General features: G+C 33.5%; 2 protein-coding genes and 1 long non-coding RNA gene across 28 annotated transcripts; 2 read left to right on the top strand and 1 right to left on the bottom strand.

The window, feature by feature from the left end:
• The first annotated feature begins 7,064 nt into the window (after positions 1–7,064).
• On the top strand, positions 7,065–11,076 carry LOC112779201 (uncharacterized). Of its 17 annotated transcripts, none has more exons than XR_011877625.1 (8): positions 7,065–7,374; positions 8,306–8,555; positions 8,692–8,765; positions 9,235–9,285; positions 9,375–9,409; positions 9,603–9,724; positions 10,543–10,595; positions 10,717–11,076. It is a non-coding gene; the product is annotated as an uncharacterized lncRNA (long non-coding RNA). The 17 variants fall into 17 exon arrangements; XR_011877624.1 differs by having other exon boundaries at positions 9,220–9,285; positions 10,728–11,076; XR_011877622.1 differs by having other exon boundaries at positions 9,220–9,285.
• Positions 11,077–13,158: 2,082 nt separating this feature from the next.
• On the top strand, positions 13,159–17,327 carry LOC112778082 (protein FAR1-RELATED SEQUENCE 5-like). The gene is made up of 6 exons (XM_025822446.1): positions 13,159–13,353; positions 14,538–14,597; positions 14,697–15,433; positions 15,530–15,678; positions 16,152–17,113; positions 17,208–17,327. Exons 1-6 carry the CDS (start codon positions 13,159–13,161, stop codon positions 17,325–17,327), a joined length of 2,223 nt encoding a protein of 740 aa, XP_025678231.1.
• A 915-nt stretch (positions 17,328–18,242) lies between these two features.
• LOC112779788 (uncharacterized) lies at positions 18,243–24,027 on the bottom strand. 10 transcript variants are annotated; one of them, XM_072227749.1, is made up of 10 exons: positions 23,710–24,019; positions 23,006–23,066; positions 22,808–22,846; positions 22,371–22,450; positions 21,493–21,830; positions 19,597–19,752; positions 19,141–19,275; positions 18,946–19,049; positions 18,789–18,864; positions 18,243–18,675 (listed from the first exon to the last, which is right to left on the bottom strand). In XM_072227749.1, the coding sequence occupies exons 7-10, from the start codon at positions 19,170–19,172 to the stop codon at positions 18,438–18,440; spliced, it is 450 nt and encodes a 149-aa protein (XP_072083850.1). In that variant the 5' UTR covers positions 19,173–19,275; positions 19,597–19,752; positions 21,493–21,830; positions 22,371–22,450; positions 22,808–22,846; positions 23,006–23,066; positions 23,710–24,019; the 3' UTR covers positions 18,243–18,437. The 10 variants fall into 10 exon arrangements, with proteins under 10 accessions (XP_072083850.1, XP_072083853.1, XP_072083849.1 ...); XM_072227752.1 differs by lacking the exons at positions 19,597–19,752; positions 22,808–22,846; XM_072227748.1 differs by lacking the exons at positions 22,808–22,846; positions 23,006–23,066 and having other exon boundaries at positions 23,710–23,973.
• Between the last annotated feature and the right edge of the window lie 3,631 nt (positions 24,028–27,658).

Below are 27,658 nucleotides of genomic sequence, written 5' to 3'. Positions count from 1 at the left end.
GATAAAATATAATAAAAATGTTAGATTTTTTGTCCAAATAAAAATGTAAATAATCATATAAAAGCATTATCCATATTATCCTATTAATAAAATGAAAAATATTCGATTTTTTTATCTTAATAAAAATGTAAATAATTCTATTATCTGATTATATCAATCAAATAAATTAAATATAGCAAAGTAATAATATCTCAGATATGCTTTGTACTAATTATTGAGAGTATAATTTGAAATTAATGAGAAACAAATTAAAATAAAATTACTAAATCTTCTATATAATTAATGTGGGATAAAATACAATAAAAATATTAGAATTTTTTGATCCAAATAAAAACATAATAGTTCTATTATAACCTGTTTAAAAATTTTTTATGGTATAGAATTGAATTAAATTCTATTAAAAAATTGAATTTCAATCAGAATTGAATTGAATTTTAATGTTTGGAAAGAATTAGTAAAACTATAAAATTGAATTAAATTTCAGTGTTTGAAATGTTATCAAATGAATTGAAGTTTTATAATGGACAACTTTATCCTTTATAAATATAACTTCAAATTTAAATAGTAAATATAGTTATTTATTAAATTATATGAAATAATTAAAAAATATATTTTTCAACTAAAATTTGTTCATCTCTTTAAAAAATTGGATTAATCTAAAATATTAAATTTAAAAATTATTATTATTAATTAAAAAATTAAATAGTTCTCCATGTTGATTCCAACGGCAAACTAACAACAAAAAGCAAATATGAATTATCAAAAACTAACTTGTTGAGTAGTCTAATGACATAGCAAATAAAAAAATGTCCGTTATTGTAAACCCCGTCAAATTGGTAAATAATTAGTCAATAAATCGAATTTTAAATAGGAAAACTAAAAATGAAAAACTAATATCAAATAGGATAGAACTCGTCAAAATGAAAATTGTGATACCAATTTCGAAAATTTGGCCAAAAAATCGGACCGGAAAGACCGAACCGGGCCCATGGACCCAACCAGCCCAGTATATAAATGAGCTACAACTCATTTTCTTCTACAAGAACACAACAGAAGCAGCTCAAACACGGTGAGAAAAAGAGAAGGGTAGCAAACCCTTATTTCAATTTCCAAACGCCATAACTTTTTCGTCTGAGCTCTGATCGCCGCATCGTTCGCAGCCACGCGTCCAACGCGTCGAGCTCTACACTTCTATCGGATCAATTTCACCGGTAAATTCTAATTTCATTCCAGAATCTCTATTCCCTTTCTATTCTTGAATTTGAAACTATATGGTGAGGTTTTGCCCAATTTGGTATTTTAGGGTCGATTTAGCTTCCGGAGCTTATTGGGCTCGAGTTACTACGCATATGGATGTGGTAAGGATCACCTAAACCCTAGTCCATTTTGATTTCTTGATGAAAAATATGAAAGTGGATATATATATATATATGTGTGTGTGTGTGAATTAGGGGTGAAATAAGTCATATATACGTATTGGAATTGAAGAGTGGATATTTGGAGGCTTATTGGTGATCAAGGCTTGGTTTGTGGTTGGTTTATTTGAGCTTGTAGGGGCTGTGTTTTGCTTGTGAGGTTGCCTTGGGTGGAATAAAGTGATCGGCCAAGATATGGTTTAGGTTTCGCGCGTTTAACATATAAGGTTTTGTGAAAACTGAGGTTAGGACATTATAGGATAAGTTGAAATGGTAAAATGCATTGAATGTCTAGCTTGTGATGATGTTGTATGAATTGATGAGTAGGATTGTGTTGGTATTAAATAACATGAATTGTAGTGATTGTTGAATATGAGCTTTTGGAGTTATTAATGATAAGTTAATGATGTTGTGGTATGGGTTGACGAGATTTTGGTAATTATGGCTTGTTGATTAGTTGATGATAATTATGAGTTGTAATTAATAAATTAAAGGAGTAAGTTAAAGAGTGTTAAAGATGGTAGATTGTGGTTAGAACGGTGAATATTTGGATAGTTGCATGGATTTCATGGAAGAGTATGAAAATTAGTATGCTATTGGTTGGTGATAATGGAACAAGGCTTGATAAGTAGAAAAAATCAGGTTTTGTGAGTAGTGATAAGTGAGTTTGGCAAAATTGGGGTTTGGTGTATTTTGGTAAAATGTGAATTTTGATGAATTTTGGTAGTCCATATCTTGCTCTACAAATTTTGAATAAAGATGAGATTTGTTTTAAATTAAAGAGTGTTTTATAAGCTTAGAATCGATATAAAGTTTGCGGAAAATCAAATTTTGTAGAGGAAGTTATGGATGCCGGAAATTTGGTGCAAAAAACTGAAATTTTAAATGTTGCAGCAGAACCAGGTTTTCTGATGTGTGCCCACGCACACAGCTGTGCGCGCGTACCCAATAGAAGTGAAAATCTACCTGTGCGTACGTACGCCTCTGTGCGCACGCACACCTCGTATTTTTCATAAAGTGTGCGTACGCACACTCTTGTGCACACGCACACGCCAGGGCGAGCCTTCTGTTGGTGGTGCTAGCACAGGTGGGGCGCTTGCACACCAAGTGATGTGTGCGCACGCAACGCACACGTCCTGCTTTCTTTTTCGAGCTGTGCGCATGCACAGGTGTGTGCGTACGTACACGCCCTGTTTTCCAGCACCTTTGTTTTTCAGTTTTAAATATGACTTTGAACCCTAAACCCCCTATTTTTGCCCTGTTAACCCTAGATCCTACTAGTATTTTTGGTAAATAGCAGAAGTTAGGAGTCTGAGATAACTTGGGAGTGAAGAAAGAGATAAATGTGATGAAAAGTGTGAAAAGGAAGTAGTTAATGAATGAAGCTAATATGTCTGGGATTGCCTAATTGAACATATATGTCCTATTACCTGCTATTCTTGCTATTTGCACTATCTGCTTATTACTTGTGCGTAAATTTGTTTGGTTGCTTGTTTCTGTTGGATTTATGGAAGACGAAGGGACGGAAGAATGGTGAATGGGTTGAGTGTTAGATATTAAGGTTAAGACAAAAGATTATAGTATACTTAGAACACCTACCCCTATTTATGGCTTTTACTTAGAGATTAAGTTCTATATTTGTGATAACGGAGTTCTAGGATTGCCTCTGGCATTCCCAGGACCTTATTTATTATATGCGTGACACTTTTACCATACTGAGAACTTCCGGTTCTCATCCCATACTATGTTGTTATTTTTCAGATGCAGGTCGAGAGGCTCCTCGCTAGGCGTCTGAATCTTGTTTCTGTTTATATATATGTATATATGTGTTTAGCTTACTCTCCAAGTAACTTGTGTATGCTGCTCCTCATAGAGGTTGAGGGAGAGATAGGAGTTTATTTTGGTATTTTGGGATACCTATATATATATATATATATATATATATATATATATATATATATATATATATCCTCCGGCCAGTCTTGGCTTCGCAGGCTGAGTCTGGAGCTAGTTATGTTGTATACTTGGCCTTCTTTTACTCTGTTACTTATTCTTATCTCTATCTTCTAGGTTTCTTAACATGCAAGTAATCCTATTTCTTGAGCGTTGCGCTTTTCATTTTGCGATTTTGTTTACCCGTTTTTCAAGGCTCCTAGTTAAGTATCTCTTAGAGATCGTAATACCTTACTATCTCAGTCTTATGACTTAAGCATAAGATTAAGTATGTCAGGGTGTTATATTATGGTATCAGAGCAGTTCATTCCTATAGAGCCTGAGGGACGGACTGATTATGCCTCTGGGCATACTCTGGGTGTCTATACATGCTATTTAGGGTATCTAACTGATATATGTGACATGAATGCTCATGAGCATGCATTTAGGACTTTGAAATACTGAACTTGAGATATTGAGACTGATCACCTTGATATCACTTATTTGGTGTGAATAGGAACCAAATGGCGTCTCGTGGGCGCGGTCGTGAGTGTAATCGAGGTCAAGGACAGAGAGCTAATGAGGTAACCATACTAATAGATAGTTTGATCGATATCATGATCGTAATGACAAGTGTTGTTGCTGCCATTGGTGCTGTCGCCACTGCGACCATCTGAGTGATGGATGGGATGGAACCACAAGCTGAAACTGGCAACGATGGTGGTAATGAAAATGAAGGTGGACATAATAATGTTCCGAATATAGGGGTACCAGTGGGTTATCCGGAGCAAGTTAACACGGGACAGACAACGGGAGGAAGCTCACAGAGGACTAAGGTAGCAAGGAATAATCTCCGGGAACCCTTCACAAAGAAAAAAGAAAATATTACACCTAGGAGCCAAAATTTCAAAAAGAATCGTTTTGTCACTTCACATTCCCAGCGCCAGTACAATGATCGAAGGAACGACAATCGTTCGGACCTGAATTCAAAAGGGCAAACTAGTGCTCAACTGGATGACTTAATGTACTCAAGATGCAAGGGGTACCATCCAAATAGACCATGCAGGGTCGGATTAGGCGTATGTTACAAGTGCGGGAGACCAATGCATATGTCTTGGAATTGTTCATACAGAGAAAGCCGGGATGCAACCGAACCCGATTTTCAGACCCGAGGTAATTATGAACCAGCAGTTGACTTTTTTTTAACTTCCTTGCCTACCATTGATATGTAATATTCGTTCGTGACACATGACGAGTTTCAGTAATCATGAGGGCCAAGTCGATGATTAGTCGAAAACTATTGGTTGTTGAGACGGAGTGATACTTAGCTAACTTAGATGAGTGGTTAGGCTTTGGAAGGTTAAGGATTAAGTGACGTAGTGGAAGCAGGTTGGACCATATCTAAGGAATCAGGAGTGTTGAGGGCTACGTGGAGTTATTGTTCGAAATCCAGTGACGGTGAAACTTTGAGGAAGAGGAATTGAACGAATTCAACCTTTAGCTGTTAATTGTTAAGAGGTAAGTGAAGATGAAACCAAATCCCTATACGAGAGAGTTTTTAAGACAATTCTTGAAAGTGTATCAGAACTTTTATTTCAGAGAAAAAGCGAGTTTGCAATAAATTTAGTACCGGAAGCTAGATTAACTTCAATCGCACCACAAGCAAAGACATTATTATAATCGGTAGAATTTAGTTTACAGTGTCTTTTATATTGAAGTCCCTCATAATTGTGTTAGAACGTGGTTGATTAGGATGAAAAATACAAGTTAAAACAAGTACAGAAATGTAAATTGGTTAAAGTGTAAAGAATAGATCATATATTCATTTGAGAACAAGACTAACTTTAATGCAATGATATTGATATTGGCACTCCTGTTTTTAATAATGTCATCATGTATAAGTTTTTCACCTATATTTGCATGAATTTGTACAAAAAAAAAGAAGAAAAAAATATATTATTAAAATAAGAATGGCATTATCTATTTCTCTAATTTATATAAGCACATTAGATAATCATAATCATCTCTATTCAAAATTTATGTGTTAAATTTCGTAACATATTTTACTTGCTTATATTTAATGTAGAGAATAGTTTGAATACAAACAAAAAATCTTCTTAAATTTAAATTTGATTGCTACTAATGTACCAAAAATCTTTTTTATTCTTTTCTTTGCTCCCCTCAAATTGTGTGAATTTTTAATTCAATTTCAGTCATGCTTAATTTGCTTTCAAATTATTGTGCTGTAATTTTATTACTCTCCCCTCTTTTCTTTTTCACGGAATAAATGTTTTTGATAGTGTTTGTTTTTGTATCTGAATCTTATTCTCATCATATTAGAACATCTACGTTGAATGTAGACGTGAATATAGAAGTATTATGCTATTGCATTTTCTAAAAGTTCTACTATCATTTTCTCTGTAACTGCAACTTATGTTTATCAAAGAATTATGCTCTTTCATTTTCTATAAGTTTAATGGAGAGTGAATTTTTTCAGTAAAAAAAATTGGATGATGTCTAGTGTTTAATTTTATTTTTTATTATTTTTTTTATTTATTTTTAGTCCTACTCATAAAATTAAAGATAAGAAATCACACTTTATTCTTTTAAATGTTAAAAAAACTGAAAAAAACTGAAGATGATTTATTTCCAGTTTAATGAAGGGTGTAGTCATGAAAAAAAGGGATAACATAATTAGGAGAATAGAAAGAAAAAGGGGGTAACAAACTCGATAAATTTAAAATAAATGTGTAGTGGAAGAATTGGCACTGAGGCACTGACTAAGCTAACCCAAGCTATCCCAAAACCGATGCTCCTCAAGAATCAAGATGCAAGGAATTAACTACTTAGGGTAAGTTTGGCTAAACTTTTTCAATAAATTCTATTAAAAAAGGAGTTTAAAATATAAAGATTTTTATTAATATTAACTTTTAAATAAGTTATTTTGAGTTTGGAAAGTTATTATAGAAGTCTTTATTTTAAAGTTGTACATTAAATAAGAGTGATAAAATAGCTTTTGAAAATAGGAGAAATCACATTTTTTAACTTCTTCAAAAACTCTTAAATAACTTTTTGAAAAGTTAAAAATTTATCTAAAACATTGTACCAAACACATTAATGTAACTTTCTATAAGTCAAAAGTTGAAAAAAAGTAGCTTTTTGGTGTTCCCAAACGGGCCCTTAATCAATGAGATTTTCAATTTTATAAGAGGTGCATTGCATTGCATATATTTAACTAGAGTTTCGTTAGGGAGACAATGGTTTATTTGTACAATATGTATAATAAGTTATATAAGTTATAAAATGAATATTTTTTATACTATCTAAAATAACTATCCAATCATTGTACACATTGTACAAATATTTTATGGTGTTTGCTACGATACGATGATAAATTCATACGTACCGATATGTTTAAAATATGGACAAATAATAACAAGCCATGTGGAATTTATTTTCCACGTCAGCATCTATTTTTTTTAAAAAAAATATATATTTTATATCACTAATTTTACTAAAACTCCCTTATAATTTAATAAAAATAAAAAATATTTTTTAATTTAATTTTTTAAAAGACTTGAATACCCTTTTTTTATAGGCCAAACAAAAATTACTCTTTTAAATTAATTATTTTAAAATTTAAATAATCTAAAAGATAAAAACAAAAACACATTTAGTAAAATTATTTATCTCTCTATAAACCCTAATCAATTGTTCATACCAAAAATTAAATAAATTTAAAAAATATAAAAAAAATCACTTTGTTCTGCTGGGTTTCTCCCAACCTTCACATCCCTTCTCTGCGTTTGTATCTTCCTCTCTTCTCTTTAATCTTGTCTCTTCTCCTCCATAAAGAAGACAAAGAAGCTTCCTCCATGGCGCCTGCCAAGGTCACCGTAGCTTTTGCACACGCCTCACCCAGCCAACGAGAACGTCGTCACGTCAGAGAACGTCTCCGTCTTCCTCGTTCCAGAGAGCGTCGCCGTCTTCCTCATTTTTCATCATCGTCGTCAGCCTCTCCCTTCCGGTAACTCCCTCCCTGCACTATCCATTCCTTCTATGCAAATAGTTTTAAGATGTTTACCCGTTGAGAGAAAGCATAAGCTAGTGCTCTTTCTTTTCTGGTTGATGCCTCCATTCTGTTCTGCATTCGCATTTTCGATACATAGCTACTCACAGTGCTATCATCCTATCCCATTCTTCCTGAAAATCTCATGAACTATGCTAGTTAACAGAATTCGATTGATGGCGAATTAATGTGCTAAATTGATAAGCTTAGCACCTTCAATCACTCTTTTAACACTTTTTTATTTTTGCAAGAATAAGATGAGCTTTGGTGAATTATTTTAAGTTTAATCTGAATTCAAGTCTTTGAATTTATGACAATATTTTAAAAAATGGTGTTCATATTCATCCTTCCCTTAAGGTTAGTCTCTGTTTGTCAAGAGATGGTGTTGATATTCATCCTTCCCTTAACCCCCTCTTTTCTTGTCTCTTTAGAATTTATATATCCTTCTCACGCATGCATATTCAGATTAGAGCTAGATTGTTCATCAATTTGTGAAACTAAAAAATTATAATTTAAAAAATAGAAAATTTCAGAGGACAAGCACGTTGGATCTAAATTATGAGTACTCTAAGCTGACAGAATGTTGTGTATTAAAATCTTAGGAGGTCATATACGGCTCAGACACAATCAGATACTAAATTATCTCCTTGTTTGATGAGTTCTATTTGTTTAGCTCTTCTCAAAGAATTGTATACAATCAGATACTTCAAGACAAAAGCCAACTCAGAAGCATAATCATCTTTATTTTTGGTTTGATTCAGTCACATCCAAGTCAGAAACAGCATTATCTTAACTTTCCTTTCTTTTTCTTTTTTTATGGTAATGTTTCTTCGGCTTTTAATGGGTCCCGGAGTAGCTTTGTAGTCATTTTTATACATTTATTTTTTAGGGAGTTTCACCAAATTCGAAATCACAAGTGAAAGCTGTGTGCAATCAGATTTGTAATGCTCAACAGGCACCAAGTTTGCAACCTTTGTCTTTTGAACATGTTCATTCAAAAGAAGCTAACATATTGGCTATTTTAGAGTTGACTCGTGCTCTTGACAAGAAGGTACTACCTGCAGCAATCTCTGTTTCCCATTTTTGGTGTAACCAAAATAAGAAGAAACTATATGCCTTTGTCATGGCCTTCTTTTAAGGTTAGTTTTAAGCTGATAATTTGAATATTCAGGAACTTGTGATTAAAGTTAGTTTAGTTTCATTGCCTTAACTTTCGATTAAATCTTGTGTTGCAAATTGATGATGGCTTTTAACTCATTCTTACTTTGATCCCAGCCCCCTATGCTACTTCTACTACATGCCACCCTTTTCTTCTTTATGAGAAGAGAAAAAACAAAGATCTGCTGCAGGTTATTTGTTCTCTTTTGGATTCTTCTTTGTTTCCTACAACTTATAAGGACCATGAGATTCTCATTCTCATTCTCATGTTAACGACATAATTAATACTAATACTAGTATATGGTCCCAGCTCAAACACCCCTTATTATGTTTTCTATTCACCACTTGTGTTTGTGAAAATGGGGTAGTAAAAATCATCCTCATTTGAAGCTTGTGTTTTGGGGTGTTGTTTGGTTTGGTGGGGGTGAAGCTTATGTGAACTTTTTGTTTTAAAATCCTTTTAGTGCCAAAAAGCAATTAACCTAAATAATGCTATGCTACTGATTACTTTTGTGGCTTTGCCTTCTATTTATTGTTTCATTTGCTCTGTTAATTCTCAATTTTATCTGTTTTTAATGGCAAATCGCTGATGACAATCCTTATGTTATTCCTGACATGGATCCAACACTTTGGAAACTAATTCAGGAGTGCAATTTGCAGATTGTGAATGTCACAACTCCTGCTAACTTCTTTCATGTTTTGCAGAGAGAGGTTGGTAAAATTATTTAAATAGAGTTAGCTTTGTCACTTGAAGTTATGTTCCTTACTTTTGTCATGCTCTGCTGCTTTTCTCCTTTCAGGATGTTGCAATATGCTAAGGTTTGGTGAACTACAGGTAGAGTTGAGCTTAGCTTGGGTTAGCTGAATTTCTATTTTGTTTATGATCAATTTAAAGATGCAATTGTTCTGTGCCGGAAGCTTTTTCGTGCAGAATCACATTTGAGCAGTGCTTATTATTATTAGTTCTAAATTCTAATTTTGTTGTTTATTCAATTTGTGATGAATTGAATTTGTGGTTTTTTGAGAAGGTGTCCTTTGGAATTGAGCTTCTGTGTGGAATCAATGCTGCCTTACCATACGGCCACTGCATCAGCACTAATGACTTCCATGCTTGCTGTCTCTCGCCGCAGTTATGGTTAGCTCTCGGAAGGTATCTTATCTTACTCTAAAGCAGTTGCTTCTTTAGGTAGCGTTTGGTGGAGAGATAGAGACGGAAAGACTGAGACTGAGAGACAGAGACTAAGAGACAGGGATTGAAATAAATCTCAGTATTCTGTTTGGTGCAAAATCGGAGACAGGAAATGAAATAAGAATGAAACTTTAATTTAATTTGTACAAAGGGTAAAATTGGAATTAATTAATTGAAACGAAAGTATTTTAGATATAAAATGTTATTAAAGTTTCAGTCTCAATCTCTAAAAATTTCAGTCCCCTGTGTCCCTACTTTTTGGAGGTACTGAAATACTGAAATTTTAGAGACAGAGACAGAAATTTTAGTACCAGTATCTGAACTAACAAACACAATACTGAGTCTCAGTCTCTCAGTCTCTGTCTCAGTACCTCAAAACAAACGCTACCTTAGTTATTATGAAGAGGTTCAATTGATTTTATTAAAATGGCTTTGGTTCAGTGGCATTGTTTTTGGGAGATATCTCTTGTCACATTATATTGTAGGTAGCACTCCATGCATTTAATGTGCATATTCTGTTTCAGTAACTGTGTTCTTTTGCAAATGGCCTACAAAACGTTGTTAATTCCCCGTTTTATTAGAATTTTTAGTATTGATGCTCATGCCATATGGTTGGAAGATGTGATATGAGATTTTGAAAGAGTATGAGAAAGACTTTTGAAGATATTTGCAGTTTATATTTGAGGGAAAGAGTATTGTGTAATGTGGTTCTCCTCTTTGGGTCACCTGGTTTGTGCTCATTTTAATTGCCTGACAGTTGGATTTTACTTTTGAATTAGGTAGATAAACATCTGTGTCATTCCTTATGTTCTTTCTTCAATTTAATTTTCCGGTAAGTGAGTGTTTCTTATTAATTCTCTGGTTCAACTTAATAGGTTCTTGTGAAATTTAGTGAAAAAAACTGTGTCTAATGCTTGATTAGGTGTTTCTCGATCTATTAATTCTGTATCTAGGATATTTATAGGGCGATCTAGGAACATAGCGAATCGCAAGCTTGGCCGCAGAGGATCTCATCTCTCAAAACTGAGCACTACTGTTATCAGAGAAACTCCACAAAAATCAAGTTCAAGAGTCCACAATTGTGGAACACTGTACAGGCCAACTCTGCTGAAGGAAGAAGTGGCAGTCATGAATTAAGTTTTTTTTTTTTAATTATTTTTCTTTGTTAGTTCTAGAATTAGACCGCTATATAGATGATGCTTAAGTAGCAAGTTCCTTTATTACTAAATTTCATATGGGGTATTCGACCTCTTTTCTTTTGAAATTTCAAAACATTTCAACCATATAAAATGTATCATTCTTTGTAGGTCAAATATCTCAGTTTTATTCGATGGTTACACTTAAATTATCCAAGTTCATGTGTCATTCATGAAATATAAGGATGTTTTCCTGTTTGAGATATTAGAGGATAATTGACCAACAATGAAACATGAAGTGCCGTGCAATTCACCAATCATCAAGAATACCATCTAATAAATGAGAAGAGTAAGAACACAAATTAGTTGGACAACACAACTCTTTATTGTCGTGAAATATTTATCAAGCAACCAACTTCTTTTGTATCTTGTACATAGTACTCTACCTCTTGGATAACTTCACATCAGTACACTAACTCTTATCACCTATAGAATGAATTTGGTACAAATAAATGCTCCACTCTTAAGTGTGTACTTATCATAGCTCTATTTAGTTGTGCTGACTCTGGCCTCTAGGTTCCGTTTGCAGAGGTGAAAGATTTGTTTTCCACATAATTGGAGGCCTGATTGTGTTGGCAAAACCTTATCTTGAGATTAAAGATTTCATGTGAAAACAAATCTTGCGAGTTTTTGCAAAGCTCGGTGGCATAAAGCAATTTTTGAGGGAATGTTTCACAAAAGAGGACAACTTTGGTGAAAAAGAAAAGCTTATGTGGTGGATTGCATAAGCTTCTCTTCTACAAGCTCAATGCAACGGTACAAAACAAGTTCAAGTGGATTCAAAGTACACAGAGTGTCAACTGCAAGCTGATCATAATCATTCTTATTCTCTGTCATAATCCCACTCACCAAGGTGCGGAAAGGAAGCAGCCATTCATTGTAGGCCTTCACTAAATTGCTCCTAGACAATACTCCAGTGCGGTTTGCCTTTCCTGATACAAATAAGGACCAAAACCTTCACTTTTAAGTTTGATTGAATCTGCCAACGACAAACATATGCAAAAAGCGAAATTTTGTCCCACTAGACAGGATCGACAACATGATCAGACAATGAAGTGATATAAAAAATTGTTTACACTTTTTTAATAAAAAGTTAATCTTATCTCCTGTTATAGAAAAATCCATCATTCAAGCAGTTCGTTGACTATATTTTGTTACTCATTAACTACTATTCTCTGAACATTAGCTGATAAATCATAGACGTTATAGAGAAATTCTTACAAACTACTAGTTTAACATCTCATTGTTAGGCACGCTAACAATATAAACAGTCTTACTTACTTTATTTAAGATATATTCATCTATCTATGGATCCCACCAAGTTTTACGTATGCGAAAATAATATTGTAAACTTGAGTAACCTAGTGTCAACAAGGTAACTACTGCCAAAAATTACCCTTTCAAAGCCCTGACAAAGGAGGAACAATGTAACTGGTAGCCTTGGCCATATTACTTGAGTAACCTAGTGTCTGTTCCAACTAGATTAATAGAAACATAGGATCAAGATGTTAACAAAAATAAAATAAAATAAATTAAACATCAAACTTGTACTGACTGTAGTTCTTTGCATGTCAACTGTGATATGATCATGAGAAAAATAGACTCTTTCTTTTTAATATAAATACCATACCCATGGGATATAAAGTGATCTTCAAAAGCCAAGAAACCCCACAAAATATAACGGCAAATAAAAAGTTAAGAGCTAGCAGGATGCGAAATAGAGATGAATAAGAGTTGACAGGGGTAAGAGATGAATAAGAAATTAACAATATTGAAAAGCTATTAAGCTTTGGAAAAGTATGAGGAAACAATAGATTTACTCTACAATGCATACAATGGGGGTTTAATTGAAATTAAAAATAAATTATGGGTTATTAATTAATTTTATATTATTTCTTATTTGAAATTTGAAAATAATACAATCACTCTTAATTATAGAAACAAATCAAATAATTAGGTTAGTACGAGAATCTCTCTCCCCACGCCATCTCCTTCTTGCTCAAGCGGCTGCCCCTTACCACGCCATCTCCTTCTTGATCAAGCGGCTGCCCCTTACGTATCTTTCCAGCTCTCATAGTAATCCACTGCCCAGCACTGCGTTTCTTTGATCGGCTTCCTCCTTCGTCTACCATAGAACAGTCCACAACCAGCGCCGCTTTCTCCTTCGCACAGAACGCACCCGGTTTTGACTTCTTCAGAATGGCAGAATCGCAAGAAGAACATGTTTCAAGCAAGGGTCCTCCTTTATGCACATCACCTTGCCAAAATTCATTAATGGAGGTCGATATAGTTGAACCGTTAGTTTGTGTAGCCTCTAACGTTTCAGAAAATTTACCAGACGAACCAGAATATTTAGCCGGTGATGTCGCAGGCCACGATCACAAGTCGAACAAGGTGAGCAATTAGGATCCTCATATTCTGCCATGGATGTTTATTCCGAGTGTAATTTTTTAATTTAGTCACAATGTAAATTTATGTTTGTTTTATATTTAATGGTATCATTACATGCATTGAGGATTAGATGAAATTAATTAATTATTTCATGTTTATATGATTATATCCAAGAAGCATATTTTCCTACGTGTTTTTTTATATGAATGTTCGCTGTCTAATAAAAATTAAATGGCATCTTTATTTGCTAATCATCCTATCTGGGACTTATGTGCTTATATGGATGATGGGATATCATAATTTAATTTTTTGGTATGCTTATATGAATTCATTTTTATCTAAGGTGTGCGTATACTATCCCTACATGATGATCATGCAAGTATATAAAATAAATAACCATAGGGTGATGCAGTGGCTAAATTTGTTTATTGAATTGAAGTGAATGCTACTTGTATTTGCAACATGCTAACCATGAAATGCTTATATGAGTGTTGTAATCATGTAATGATATGGTTATATGCTCACTGCATATTTTTTAGTTATATGCTCATATGCTTCCTGCATGTTATTTTAATATTTTTCATGCTTATGGGATTATAAGGTTATGTTTATCCTACATTTGCATAGATTAACCAATTATGAAGTTATTTGAGTGGTTTATAATGAATGGTGTGCTTATGTTCTTCCTGCATTTGAAGAAAAGAGTGTGTGTATGTAAATATACATGAAAATAATTTTGTTTATGGAGTGAAAAAAGTAGCCACTAAAGGGTGATTAAAGCCCGTAAATAATAGCCAAAATGGAGTAAATAATTACTCATGATTTTCATTGAATGAAAAAAAATATTTAATATAAATATTTATTATTTAAATTATTTAAAAAAACTTAATTAAACTGTTTAATCTAATAATAATTTAACAATATAATTTATTCCATACTTTTAAGTTTTAAACATTGATTCTAACATTCTTCTTAGATTGATAACTACAAATAATAACAAAAAATAATAAATTTTAATGGGGAAGGGGGGAAATTAATTAAATAATACATGAAATGAAAAAATAATTCTCTTAGCTGGATTTGTAGCTATTGATGTATTTTCGGTGATTGTTTTAGAGATTTTATTGAAATGAGTTTTGATAAGGATCTTCCTCCTTTTGGTTACTTTGTTTATTTTGGAATTTTAGGCCACGCAGTTGTCGGATGTTACAGATGTTGAAAGTGAAGAGAAGGAGCTTGGTGATGAGGTATTGTAGTCTAGCTTACTTTTGTGTAGTCATAATGTACATGTTTGATTTGATAAATAATGGTAATTAATATTTCTTTCGGATTAATATAAAATACAGTTACCAGATCATGGTAACCTACAAGAAGACGAGATACCAAGAGTTGGAATGCGGTTTTCTCAGTTACAGATGGCACATGACTTTTATGTGACCTATGCAAAGAAAGCTGGATTTGCAACTAAGATAAGGACGACAACATTTGACAAGATCACAAAGGCTCCCATTAATCAAGCTATACACTGTAATCGCGACGGGATCCGTGAGTCTCGTGTTAAAGCACCAACGCGGAAGAATACGATTTCAGCTGCTGGGTGCAAGGCAAGGATATATGTAAAGTTTGATAAAGCCGTGCAAGACTGGGTTTTGTTCAAGGTTGACTTGACGCACTCACACCCCTGTTCACCGAGAAAGGCAGTGCACTACCATGAGTATAGGCAGCTGACCATGCATGCGAAGTGCGTGATCGAGGATAATGATGAGACTGGGATTCGTCCAAATAAGACATTCCTTGCTTTGTCAAATGGGGCTGGTGGCCCCTCTAACTTGGGATTCTCAGAGAAGGATTTAAGAAACTATATAACAGCAAGGCTCCGCAATAGCAACGTGAATGCCGATGTCAGGGAGATGATGAGCTACTTCATGAGAATGAAGGACATCAATCCGAACTTCTTTTACGCGGTGAAGTTGGACGAGGAGTGTAAATTTAAGAGTGCAGTATGGGTTGATGCAAGGTGTAGGGCGTCGTATGAATACTATGGAGACGTCGTGTCAGTTGATAGCACGTACAGTACAAATAGGTACGTAGTAGTTAAGTTGGTGTTTTTTCCTACTCTTTATAAAACGCTATTTGATCGTGATTTGCATTTCTTACATCTGGTTGGTTTTTCTGGTAGGCATGGATTACCGTTTGTGTCGTTCGTTGGGGTCAACCACCATGGTAAGTCGACCCTCCTTGGTTGTGCTTTGTTGGGGAATGAAGAAATCGGAAGTTATGAGTGGGTTTTTAGCCAATGGGTGAAGTGCATGGGAACTGCTCCAAAGAGTATCATAACCGATCAATGTCGATCCCTTTACCGTGCGATCAAAAATACTTTACCTGACACACGCCACCGGTGGTGCATCTGGCATATTATGAATAAGCTACCTTCCAAGCTTGGGGGTTACCGCCGGTACGGAGCTTTGTACGGTGACCTAAACGACATTGTGTAGAACTCTCGGACGGAGGAGTCATTTGAAGATAACTGGACTGATTTTATAGATGAGTACAACTTACATAACAACACATGGCTGTCAGGTTTGTTACTTTACGATTACCTTTCACGGTTTAATTGCAATTGGTCGTCATTTGAATGTTTAGTTTATCAGTAATTCTGGATGATAATTAGTTGGATGTTCATTATAGAAAACATTTGGATGTTTAGTATATCAGTGATTGTGGATGGTCATTTAACATGCGTAGTAATATGTTTGGTGTAAGCTTTCTATACTTAATTTGGGATTATTTATTTCTTGTAGATTTGTATGATGACCGACGCATGTGGGTCCCAATATATTTCAAGGGTGAATTTTGGGCATCAATGCGGAGTACGCAAAGGAGTGAGAGCATGCACGCATTCTACGGTGGATACTTATCCAGTAAAACTAGCTTAGTTCAATTTGTTCATGAATATGACAATGTGCTTGGAGTCAAGGAGCAGAGGGAACTGGAGGATGATGCTGCAGACTCGAGGGGGGTCATCCCTTGTGCAACGACCTCGCCTATGGAGAAACAGTTTCAACTAGAGTATACCACGAGCATTTTTAGGGATGTTCAGATTGAGTTTGTGAAGAAGGCTAACTGCAGAGTTTCTGCAATTGATGAACAGGGTCCATTGGTCTGCGTGAAGGTGGAAGAGGAGAAACTAGTCAACGATACTATTCTATGCGTTCCGTACGATGTTCACTTTGACCGTTCCACACAGGAGCTTCGTTGTGAGTGTAATCTCTTTGAGAGTTCAGGTGTGTTGTGCTGTCACTGCCTTGAAGTGTTCCATTCGTATAAAGTGTACAAAGTACCTTCTTGTTATGTTCTTCCTCGATGGAGCAAGAAGATAAAGCGCAAGCATACATATGTCAAAAGTAGCCATGATGTCAGTCGGTCGGATGAGAGTCATGTTGCATTCAGGGGACTGTGTGCACACTTCTACAATGTTGCCCAAGAGTTTGTAGGTGACGATGAAGAAACAGCATTGCTGCATGTTGCTTTGGAAGAAACAAGGGCCAAGTTGGCTGCGCACCGTGCCAAAAAGAGGTCCGAGAGCGTGGCAGAGACTCAGACCAACATTGGCTCACAGAGTTCGAACGATGTCAGTGTTGATGACATCCAAGGCCCATCGAAGGTCACCACAAAGGGCAGGCCAAAGAGTAAGAGGCTCGGCTCTGCCCTTGAGAAGTCCATCAAGAATTCAAGACGGAGAAAACAAAAGAATTTACCCCCGGTATATCTTTGGCTTAATCTCAACTTTCATTGTTTATTTGGTATAGTACTATCGTAGAACATAACTATTTGGACTTTTTCTTTTTTTTTGGCAGGTGGTTCGTCCGCACACACTTGAAGATACAAACCATTGTGCTGTTTCTGGCCTGAATGGTCCCGAACAAGCCGGTGGTTTCCTGTCTTTGTTAAGCTCCTTCAACAAAAAGTGGGATTAGTTGGATGAGGTTGTGAGATTGTATATTTTCCCCACTCTGTATGTATAGGATTCATGTTAGTTTCAAGGTTCTAAGGCAGCTGTTGCAAAGGTCCATATGTTATTAATTGCAAGAACCCTTTTTCCATTAGTTAGAACAAACCATTTTACTATTTTTATTTCGTGTAGACTTAATGCATAATGAATATATTTGGTGGTTATTCTGTAATATACCAGATAGTTTAATAAAGTTGTACCTTAATTCTACATGCTTCCAGAGGACTATACTACTAATTTTTGGTTAACAATACTGCATTATTAGTAACTTAAAAATTTATTTTTAATCAAAGTTTTTTCTTATAAACCCTTAAAATTAACAAATATTCCAGAAGACTATACTACTAATTTTTGGCTAACAGTTGACCAATACATTAAATCTTTTAACAAATAAATAATTATATTTTATATCCATTCTATGAACAGTAACTACATACGTTGAAAAAAAAAACTGTTGAAAGCCTAATAAAATTCAATTAGAATAAAATAAAATATTATTTAAATGACTAATATTTAGGAAAAACAAAATTTCTTTAGATGAACTATATACTTTACTGGACAGCAGTAAATAATACGGAGCAAAAATATTTTACTAAAATAACAAATAAATATTAGTTATCAAACTAACTAAAATAAATATTAGATTAAAAGTGGATGTTCATTTCCATAGGTAATGAGATGTTCATTTTTTCTCTAAGAATGGATGGTTACCTGTTAGTACTTATCTATGTTGCACTTGGTTGTTATGTTTTGAATTTTATCTAGTTAAACTGGATGTTCAGTATAGTAAGGTATCAGATGTTCAGTTTAGCTATATTGGTGGATGGTTAGTTGTCACCTATTTCAACATGCACAATTATGCCAACTGTACCAAACAGTCTTGATAAATCCTGGATTCTAATATAGAAAAAAATAGATAATTTTTAGGTAACATAACCAATAAATCATTGTAATGTAGAAAAACAAAAGATGTCCTGGAATCAAGTCTTTCTAATTTGACAAAAACAAATCCCTAAGCATCTCAACAGCAGGTAAACTCAGTATAATGTGGTAGTGCATTTCATTGCAACTAATCCTAAGTAAGCAACTTCTTCCTGCCTTTGCGCATTGCCCCCTTCGGTAATCCCTCCGCACATTCAATCAATGACCGTGTGCTAGGTGCAGTGTATGGTGAACTAACGTTCTTCTTCTTGTTCCGTGGTGCATTGCGACGAACGGGTTTAACCATTTCACTCAATAATGAAACAAGCTGATGAACCAATGCATTGTGTGGGCCACAAATTATGTCTAGCATCAACTCCATCCGGTATGAACTGAGTGAATCATGTGCATAGGTTTATCAGGCAACCAAGTGTTAAGAATTGTTACCATGTTTTTTTTGTACAGCACGAATAATTAGAATTATGAAAGTGTTTATTTAACAAACCTCGTCCCATTCGTAAAGTTCACGATCTTCTTTCCAACTTTCAATGAACTTAATAACGCACATGCCACAGTCAAAGCTACAGGAAAACAATATTACTTTTTCAATTATTGAAAAAAATTTTAAGAAGCCTTAGATTTGGGTTATATTTTCATCTCACTTGTTCGGTTGCTTTGGAACCCTAGCGTAGGAACGAGCTGGGCCGTACGGAGTCCGAACAAATCCAGGTATAGCAATGCTTCCCATATCCTCACACAGTCTCCCCTGAAAACCATGGAATGAACATAGTGGAACAACATCCTATTGAATTGAATAACATAGCTATATTTTGAATAAAAGAAGTACAGTTTCTTACCACATATGCATCGAGTTTATCCCGTGTGTCATCTGCTGGTGCAGAATGTAAACTGTCGAGTATAACTATGCGCTTCGCATTCACCTCAAATGCATATACCCACCAATGGCCCCTCCAACAATAAGGAAATAACCACTACACCAAACAGTACAAATGACATAAGGATATCCCCAAAAAAACTTATTCATATCCAAACAGCATTCAATAACCAAACATGCTCGAATTATTTGACAACCTCATTCCAACAGCATAGTATGCTAAAGTCAATCAACCCAATACATCGAAAAATTGGTCACAGTGACCCCCGTTCCAGATTTAAACATGTAGGTTTTAGATGAATTAGCAAACCCAGGTTAGGGATTGGAAATAAATCGTGGGAAATTAATAAACAAGCCGCATAAACCAATACCAGGTTCAATGAGGATACAAACAGTTCAAAGCAAAACAGCAACTCACCCAATTTCTCTTTGCTGCCACTGTCTTGTCAAAGAACCTATTATCCTCACCAAAGCTTGGACTAAGACCAGCATAAATTGGTGTCACACCGTCAATAAGAGTCAATCACATGATCAAATAATGACTCTCATAAAGTGGTAGTTCTGGTATATAGTGCTGGTGATGAATCATGAGCAACATAAATCAATGGGCTGATATAACATTCCCTAACTCCCAATATATATATATACAAAATCCACAAGAAACTCCCATCACATTATTTCAGTTAGGCAGTGCTTGATCAGACCCCATTTAACCACAATTATCCTCGTCACAAAGCACTCACAATTCACAAAACCTTAATAAAAGAAAAGCAAAAACTCCAAAACACTAATGAATGATTCTCTATTGCTGGATTCTCTAGATACAAGACTAGTATATGCCACACCATTTTATTGATTTAGAAACTAGAGAGAAAATGATAAAGTTCAGCGAGATAAAGAACAAAGACGGCACAATAATCAAAGTGGGTTACAACTAACAAATTGGCAACCAATTCTGGAAACCTGGAGTAGAAGCTAAAACATAACAATTACAAAACTGCTCTTTGTAATAATAATAATCAATCAATCTGAAAGACAATAGCACTCACTAATCTGCAAGCGAACACAAAATTAAAAATTAGGAAAACACTCCCAATTAAATCAATTAAAACAAAACTATCTAATATATGAAGACCACTACCATCTAATAAGTAGAAACATTTTTTATTATTCATCAAAAATATTTTTCATGCAAAATGCAATTAGACCGACTCGCAATTTCTATCCTTTAATTTTTTATTATACGTGCTTTATTCTTATTGCATTTTCTCAATACTAATACTACTTTTATCAAAGCCACTCCCCAGTACAATTTCACATTTTGAAATTTTAAATTAGCATTCATTGGTATTATTGTCAAAGTTGATAAAATTGGAATAAACCATTACAGTAATCTCCACTCATTCATATATAAAAATAACTTTAATCCTGATCAAAAGATGCTTTTGAAATTCCAGGTACCTAAACCATAAGCCATGGCAGTCCAAGGTAGAAAACATAAAAGTCAGCTAACATAAAAGACAGCCTAATCTATTGGCTTCACATTAGAGAAATAAAACCAATAACAGTAGAGTAGTCTACTTATTGCTAGTGACATCTTTATTACTCGTTGTTGGTTATCATCCATCTGTTTTGGCTGTTTGCATGTTTAATTAGAAAATTTCAGCTGGAGTACCTATATAAATATAAATTTGTTTGCTTTGTTAGCACATTGACATCAAAATAGATTCCTTATTTTCTATTTATAGTTATTAGTCAGGTCTATGTTGTGGTCATTACTTTTCTTTTTTTTATATCTAAATAGAAGGTAACAATAAGTTCTTATCCTACAGGAAGTTCACATTAACAAGAAGTTCTTTTTTTTATTCTCAGACTCCAAGGTTATCCGAGTTAGGGAGGTGTTATCCTGGTTCTATTGGTTCTGGGACATCGGTTGTAGGAAGTAATATCAGAATCCCTCAATATTTGCAAAACTAACCATCCAAATTCCTATTAAAGTAACCATCCAACAAATATCAACCAATATTCAACGATAGTCAGCTATTATACGTCACGTTACATGCACATGGTCCACACGGAAAAAGACAAAAAATTTTCAAAATTAACTCATATATAAACACGATCCCAAACTTTTCCAACCTTTCCCGCGCTAAAATAAAATCATGAAGAACTTCAACAACATAGACTAACTACAAAAATGGCTCCTACTGCTATTCCACCATGGCTAATCACGTATTTCATCAACAAAATCTATCACTAATCAAACATGCAACCGCAATTACTAATCAGAAACTGAACAACCTCACCCACTTACCTTGGATGGTTAGGATTCTTCCGGTCAAGATGTTCGATCGCTTTCCGGTGACCCGTTCAGTAGCAGGCGGGTTTTTTCTTGATGGTCGGTTGCTTCTTTGCTCAGAGACTATGGGGCCCGGTGGCGGAATACTCGAAAGATGTTTAGTTCGGCGGTGAGATCTCCCACGCCACTGTTCTGATCGACGGCTTCACGCCCGGCAGCTGGGTTGCAGCGAATGCCGGTTGTTCAGCGACGGCGCCGTGCTGGTTGGGAAAGGAACAGGTCGTTTGGGCTCGCCTGTGACCTTCCTTGCTTGCAGGTTGCGGGGCTCAGTGTTCTAACGCTCTCACGGGTCTCTGCAAGGAATTAGGAGGATTTGAATATTGGGAGAAGAAACGGCGAACGGGTATTTGGGGAAACAATCAGCGAAACAAAAGGGATTGAGGATTTGGGGAAACAATCAGCGAAACAAAAGGGATTAGGAGATTTGGGGAAAAATTGTAAATAGTAAAAATATGGTAGTGTGTTAAAGTAAACAACCATAATAGGATTAGGATTAATTTTCTGGTTTAATTTTAATTTGGGCCTAATAAAGAGCCCATTGTAGCTATTGTATACATATCTCATTGTTTCCCTAGCGGGATCCGCAAGCTTTTAAAGAGAGCAAGTAATAAGTAATAATACACACAAATAAATTGTGCATAGCTGGTTAGGGGCATTCCTCAAAAGAATAAGACATTTTCTAACCAGGAAAGTTATCACAAATATGACCAAAGAGAGTACATAACCCCAGTATTAAGCAAAGCATTTTTAGAAGCCTATTCTCTACAAGCCATGTGCAAAAAGTATATATGCAAAAAAAAAGCAATAAAAACATTTCACTTAAATCCATATACCCTTTTTTTTTCTTTTTAACTTTCCAGCTTCTATTATTTTTTTCCTTGATTTAGAGCCAGCATTCCAGCTCTGCAAATCCCTGCATATACATCTTGATCATATTCAATTCTAGCTAACATGTGATTTCACCATATTATAAGATACCGTTAGTAACAATAATAAGTTTCTTTAAAGTTTTGGTGCACATAGCCACATATTAAGAAAATACTAAGACTAAAATTACATTATTATCTAATACTGTGAGGAAAAGTGAGAATGTAGCTTGGCCTTTATAACTTTACTATCTAATAATGTAGAAATGCTAAAGTTAGTAGCATCATTCTCTATATGCTATATCTTTGCATTGTCCGTATTAATTAATATAAATCTCATTCAGAATTCTTATTTCTTCTGATTCTTCTCAAATTCATAAAGCTAGTTAAGATATGGGTTTTACTGGAGAATTGGTAAGAAGTGTCTTCTCCAGAAACCCGTTCTGCTGCATCATATGAAAGCAAAGTGAGTCTCTCAAAAATGCTATATATATATATATAATGCTGCAAGAATTCTTGATTATATCACAAATTTTGTTACTTTTTTTTAGGGTAGGCGAAATTCGACAGAAAATCGAAAATGGGGTTCTGTTAGATCATACCTGTGTGGAAATGAATTCAATTCAGTTGTGACAGATGAGGATTCAGCTTCACTTAAGAGTTCTAAAGTTACAGTTACACAACCAATAATACCATGTTAAATTCATGAAACTAGCAAGTAGCAGCTCATGATTTTGTTAGAAGAAATTTAAATTATAATTTTTTAGTTTCACAAATTGATGAACAATCTAGCTCTAATCTGAATATGCATGCGTGAGAAGGATATATAAATTCTAAAGAGACAAGAAAAGAGGGGGTTAAGGGAAGGATGAATATCAACACCATCTCTTGACAAATAGAGACTAACCTTAAGGGAAGGATGAATATGAACACCATTTTTTAAAATATTGTCATAAATTCAAAGACTTGAATTCAGATTAAGCTTAAAATAATTCACCAAAGCTCATCTTATTCTTGCAAAAATAAAAAAGTGTTAAAAGAGTGATTGAAGGTGCTAAGCTTATCAATTTAGCACATTAATTCGCCATCAATCGAATTCTGTTAACTAGCATAGTTCATGAGATTTTCAGGAAGAATGGGATGGGATGATAGCACTGTGAGTAGCTATGTATCAAAAATGCGAATGCAGAACAGAATGGAGGCATCAACCAGAAAAGAAAGAGCACTAGCTTATGCTTTCTCTCAACAGGTAAACATCTTAAAACTATTTGCATAGAAGGAATGGATAGTGCAGGGAGGGAGTTACCGGAAGGGAGAGGCTGACGACGATGATGAAAAATGAGGAAGACGGCGACGCTCTCTGGAACGAGGAAGACGGCGACGTTCTCTGACGTGACGACGTTCTCGTTGGCTGGGTGAAGCGTGTGCAAAAGCTACGGTGACCTTGGCAGGCGCCATGGAGGAAACTTCTTTGTCTTCTTTATGGAGGAGAAGAGACGAGATTAAAGAGAAGAGAGGAAGATACAAACGCAGAGAAGGGATGTGAAGGTTGGGAGAAACCCAGCAGAACAAAGTGATTTTTTATATATTTTTTAAATTTATTTAATTTTTGGTATGAACAATTGATTAGGGTTTATAGAGAGATAAATAATTTTACTAAATGTGTTTTTGTTTTTGTCTTTTAGATTATTTAAATTTTAAAATAATTAATTTAAAAGAGTAATTTTTGTTTGGCATATAAAAAAAGGGTATTCAAGTCTTTTAAAAAATTAAATTAAAAAATATTTTTTATTTTTATTAAATTATAAGGGTATTTTAGTAAAATTAGTGATATAATATATATTTTAAAAAAAAAAATAGATGCTGACGTGGAAAATAAATTTCACATGGTTTGTTATTATTTGTCTATATTTTAAACGTATTGGTACGTATGAATTTATCATCGTACCGTAGCAAACACCATATTTTATTAGCTCCTTATATTTTCTCATTTAACTATTATGACGATATACATTGGAGTCTTAAATTAGTTTCGAATTGTGATATACACTGAAGTGATTTCAATCGCACATTTTTTGCTTATATAAAGTACATTGGAGTGTTAATTTATGCATGGATTTTATGTTTTTATTTTAATTTATGTATGAGTATATAAATTTTAAGGTGTTATTTAATTATTATAAGAATGGTAGAAATTAGACGGGTATTCACAGAGACAAATTAGGGTACAGTATTTTACTATTTGTTAGTAATAGTGGACAGGAGCTAGATTAATGATTTGGGGGGCGTGTTTAATAATTATTAAAAATATTTTATATTACTATTTTTAATAATAAAATTAAAAAAAATTAAATATATAATTTCAATTAAATGTATGAACTTTTAAGTATTGAAATAGTAATAATACAAGTATTTTTATTTCTTTGATTTTTTTTAAAAAATGTATCAATAATTTTAAATTTATAATTTAAATAGCTAAATAAATTTTTATAATTAAAAATATATTTAACAAAAATATAAATTATAATCGATAATCTTTATAAAATATAAAAATTATGCTACGGCTTATGCGCAGACCATACACTTCTAGAGCTTCTCTCCATAACTCCAACTTTTTATTTAGGTCTTCCCTTGACTCTCCCATAAGGACGATATCATCGGCAAAAAACATGCACCATGGCACAAGCTCTTGGATGTGCTCTGTGAGTACTTCCAAGACTAATGTGAAAAGGTATGGACTTAAGGATGATCCCTGGTGTAATCCTATACCAATAGAGAATTCCTCTGTCACACCACCTTGAGTCTTCACACTAGTTGTGGCCCATCATACATGTCTTTAATTGCCCGAATATATGTGATCCTTACTCTCCTCTTTTCTAAAACCTTCCATAAGACCTCCCTTGGTACCCTATCATATGCTTTTTCCAAATCAATAAACACCATATGTAGATCCCTTTTATTACTACGATACCTCTCCATCATCCTTCTTAATAGGTATATCGCTTCAGTGGTAGATCTGCCTGGCATAAATCCAAATTGGTTCTCTGTTACTTGTGTCTCTTTTCTCAACCTCCGTTCTATCACCCTTTCCCATAACTTCATAGTATGACTCATAAGCTTAATCCCTCTATAGTTTTCGTAACTTTATATATCCCCCTTATTCTTATAGATAGCTAGGTACCAAGGTGCTCTTTCTCCACTCATCAGGCATCTTCTTTGACATTAAAATCTCATTAAAAAGCATGGTTAACCAGTTGATGCCTTTTTCTCCAAGACCCTTCCAAACCTTAATTGGGATATTATCAGGTCCTACTGTCCTGCCATTTTTCATCTGCTTTAGAGCCTCTTTTACTTCGAAGTCTCGAATCTTTCGATAGTAGTCAAAGTTTTGATCTTCTTCCCTTGTGCATAATCGACCAAGGTTCGAAAGAGTCTTCTATCCTTCATTAAATAACTCGTAGAAGTAGCTCTTCCACTTTTCATTAATCTTCTCCTCTTGAGCCAATACCTCTTCATCCTTATCCTTTATATGCACTTAATCTGATCTAAATCTCTCGTTCTTCTTTTCCGGCTCTTTGATAAACATGTAATGATTTTTTTTTTAGATAAATACAAAGCAGATAAGATGCTATAAAGCATAAAGGGATAAGATATTTATTTTTGAATAGCGATAATGAGGTGTATACTGTACCGTTAAAGAAAAAAATTAGGATGGATGAGCATATTTTTGAACTCATATATATATATATATATATATTTAAATGTACTATGCACACATCTTTATTTAATCTATTATTCTATTTTGACATTCTATCGGCTACATCTAGTGACACACAAAAAATAGTAAAAAAAAAAACATTAAATATGCTCTATTTTTAGTTTTTGTGTGGACATTATTATTTTGATAAAAAAATTTAATAAAAAATATTTTTTTTACTTTTTAACGTATTTGGCAAATTTTTAGTAGTAAAAGTAAAAGTACTAGAAAAATAAAAAAAAAACATATTTTTTGAAAAGTTGTAATTTATATATCTTTTTAAAAGATCTTTTTTTAAAAAAAAATATTTTTTATGTAATAAATAAACAAAAAATACTTTTATTTTGTTATACCCAAATATAATTGATAGATAAAAAGATCTTTTTGTATGAAATATCTAAACATAAAATTACTTTTACTTTTTCATAAAAATCTTTTAAAAAATATAACTCAAAAAAATAATTTTTTTAAAAATCACCCAAACAAACTCTTAATCTTTTATATAACTGTGTCTTGGTTATTAGTTCAATAGGTTTTTTAAACTAAAAAAAAAAAGTAAAAATAAAATTTTTTTGTGAAAGAAGAGTGTGAGGTTGAACTAGAACTTTTTTTAATATGTAAAAAAAAATTAATTAAAGAGATAAAAATAAAAAAAAATAAAAAAAGGTTATTACTGTTCCAAAGTAAAAATAGAAAAAAATTTTAATGAATAAGAATATTAAAAAGAGAATACAGATTTATATTTTATTTTTTAAATAAAATAGATTAAACTTAAAATTACTATATCTTATTAACACTATACAAAAATATCTGAGTTTTTTTTTGCTTACTCTAAATTATTATTGAATTGTATTTATATATTATAATTTAAAAAGGAAGTTTTTTTTGTAAGGAGAAAAGCTGGTTAATAAAAAAGGGGGCCATCTCCAAAAAATTTATTCATTTTTAACAAAAATTAAAATTTTGGAGGCCACTGCCCTCCTTCAATGATATGTGCCTCGCCTCTGGGAGTGGAACAACAGGTAGCGTCTAAGGTAAAGAAGGGTACGAAGTTGATGAATAGATAAAAAATTTGCCTCTACTTGTCCCAATGCCATTCTTATTCTTATTATGTCAGTTAAATATAACTAATGTCATAATGTGTGATAAAATACAATAAAAATTATTAGATTTTTGTGGTCCAAATAAAAACATAAATAATTCTATTAATTTGTTATTCATATTACCCTATTAATATAATAAAAAATATTATATTATTTTAGTCTAAATAAAAACGGAAGTAATCCTATTATCTGATTATATCAATCAAATAAACTAAATATAACAAAATAATAATATCTCAACAATAATATTTGAAAGACAAAAAAAAATCAGATAAAATAATTTAAATTTATCTTATTTAATATTTATTAAGTATTATTATATTAATAAATATTAAATAAGGTAAATTTAGATTTTCTTTCTCCCTAATTAACCATACCGATATCTCAGATTAATA

This window comes from Arachis hypogaea, chromosome 19 (assembly GCF_003086295.3).
Source record: "Arachis hypogaea cultivar Tifrunner chromosome 19, arahy.Tifrunner.gnm2.J5K5, whole genome shotgun sequence".
NCBI lineage: Eukaryota > Viridiplantae > Streptophyta > Magnoliopsida > Fabales > Fabaceae > Arachis > Arachis hypogaea.
Note: the sequence above shows the minus strand (reverse complement) of the source record. Positions and strands in the feature narration are given on the sequence as shown.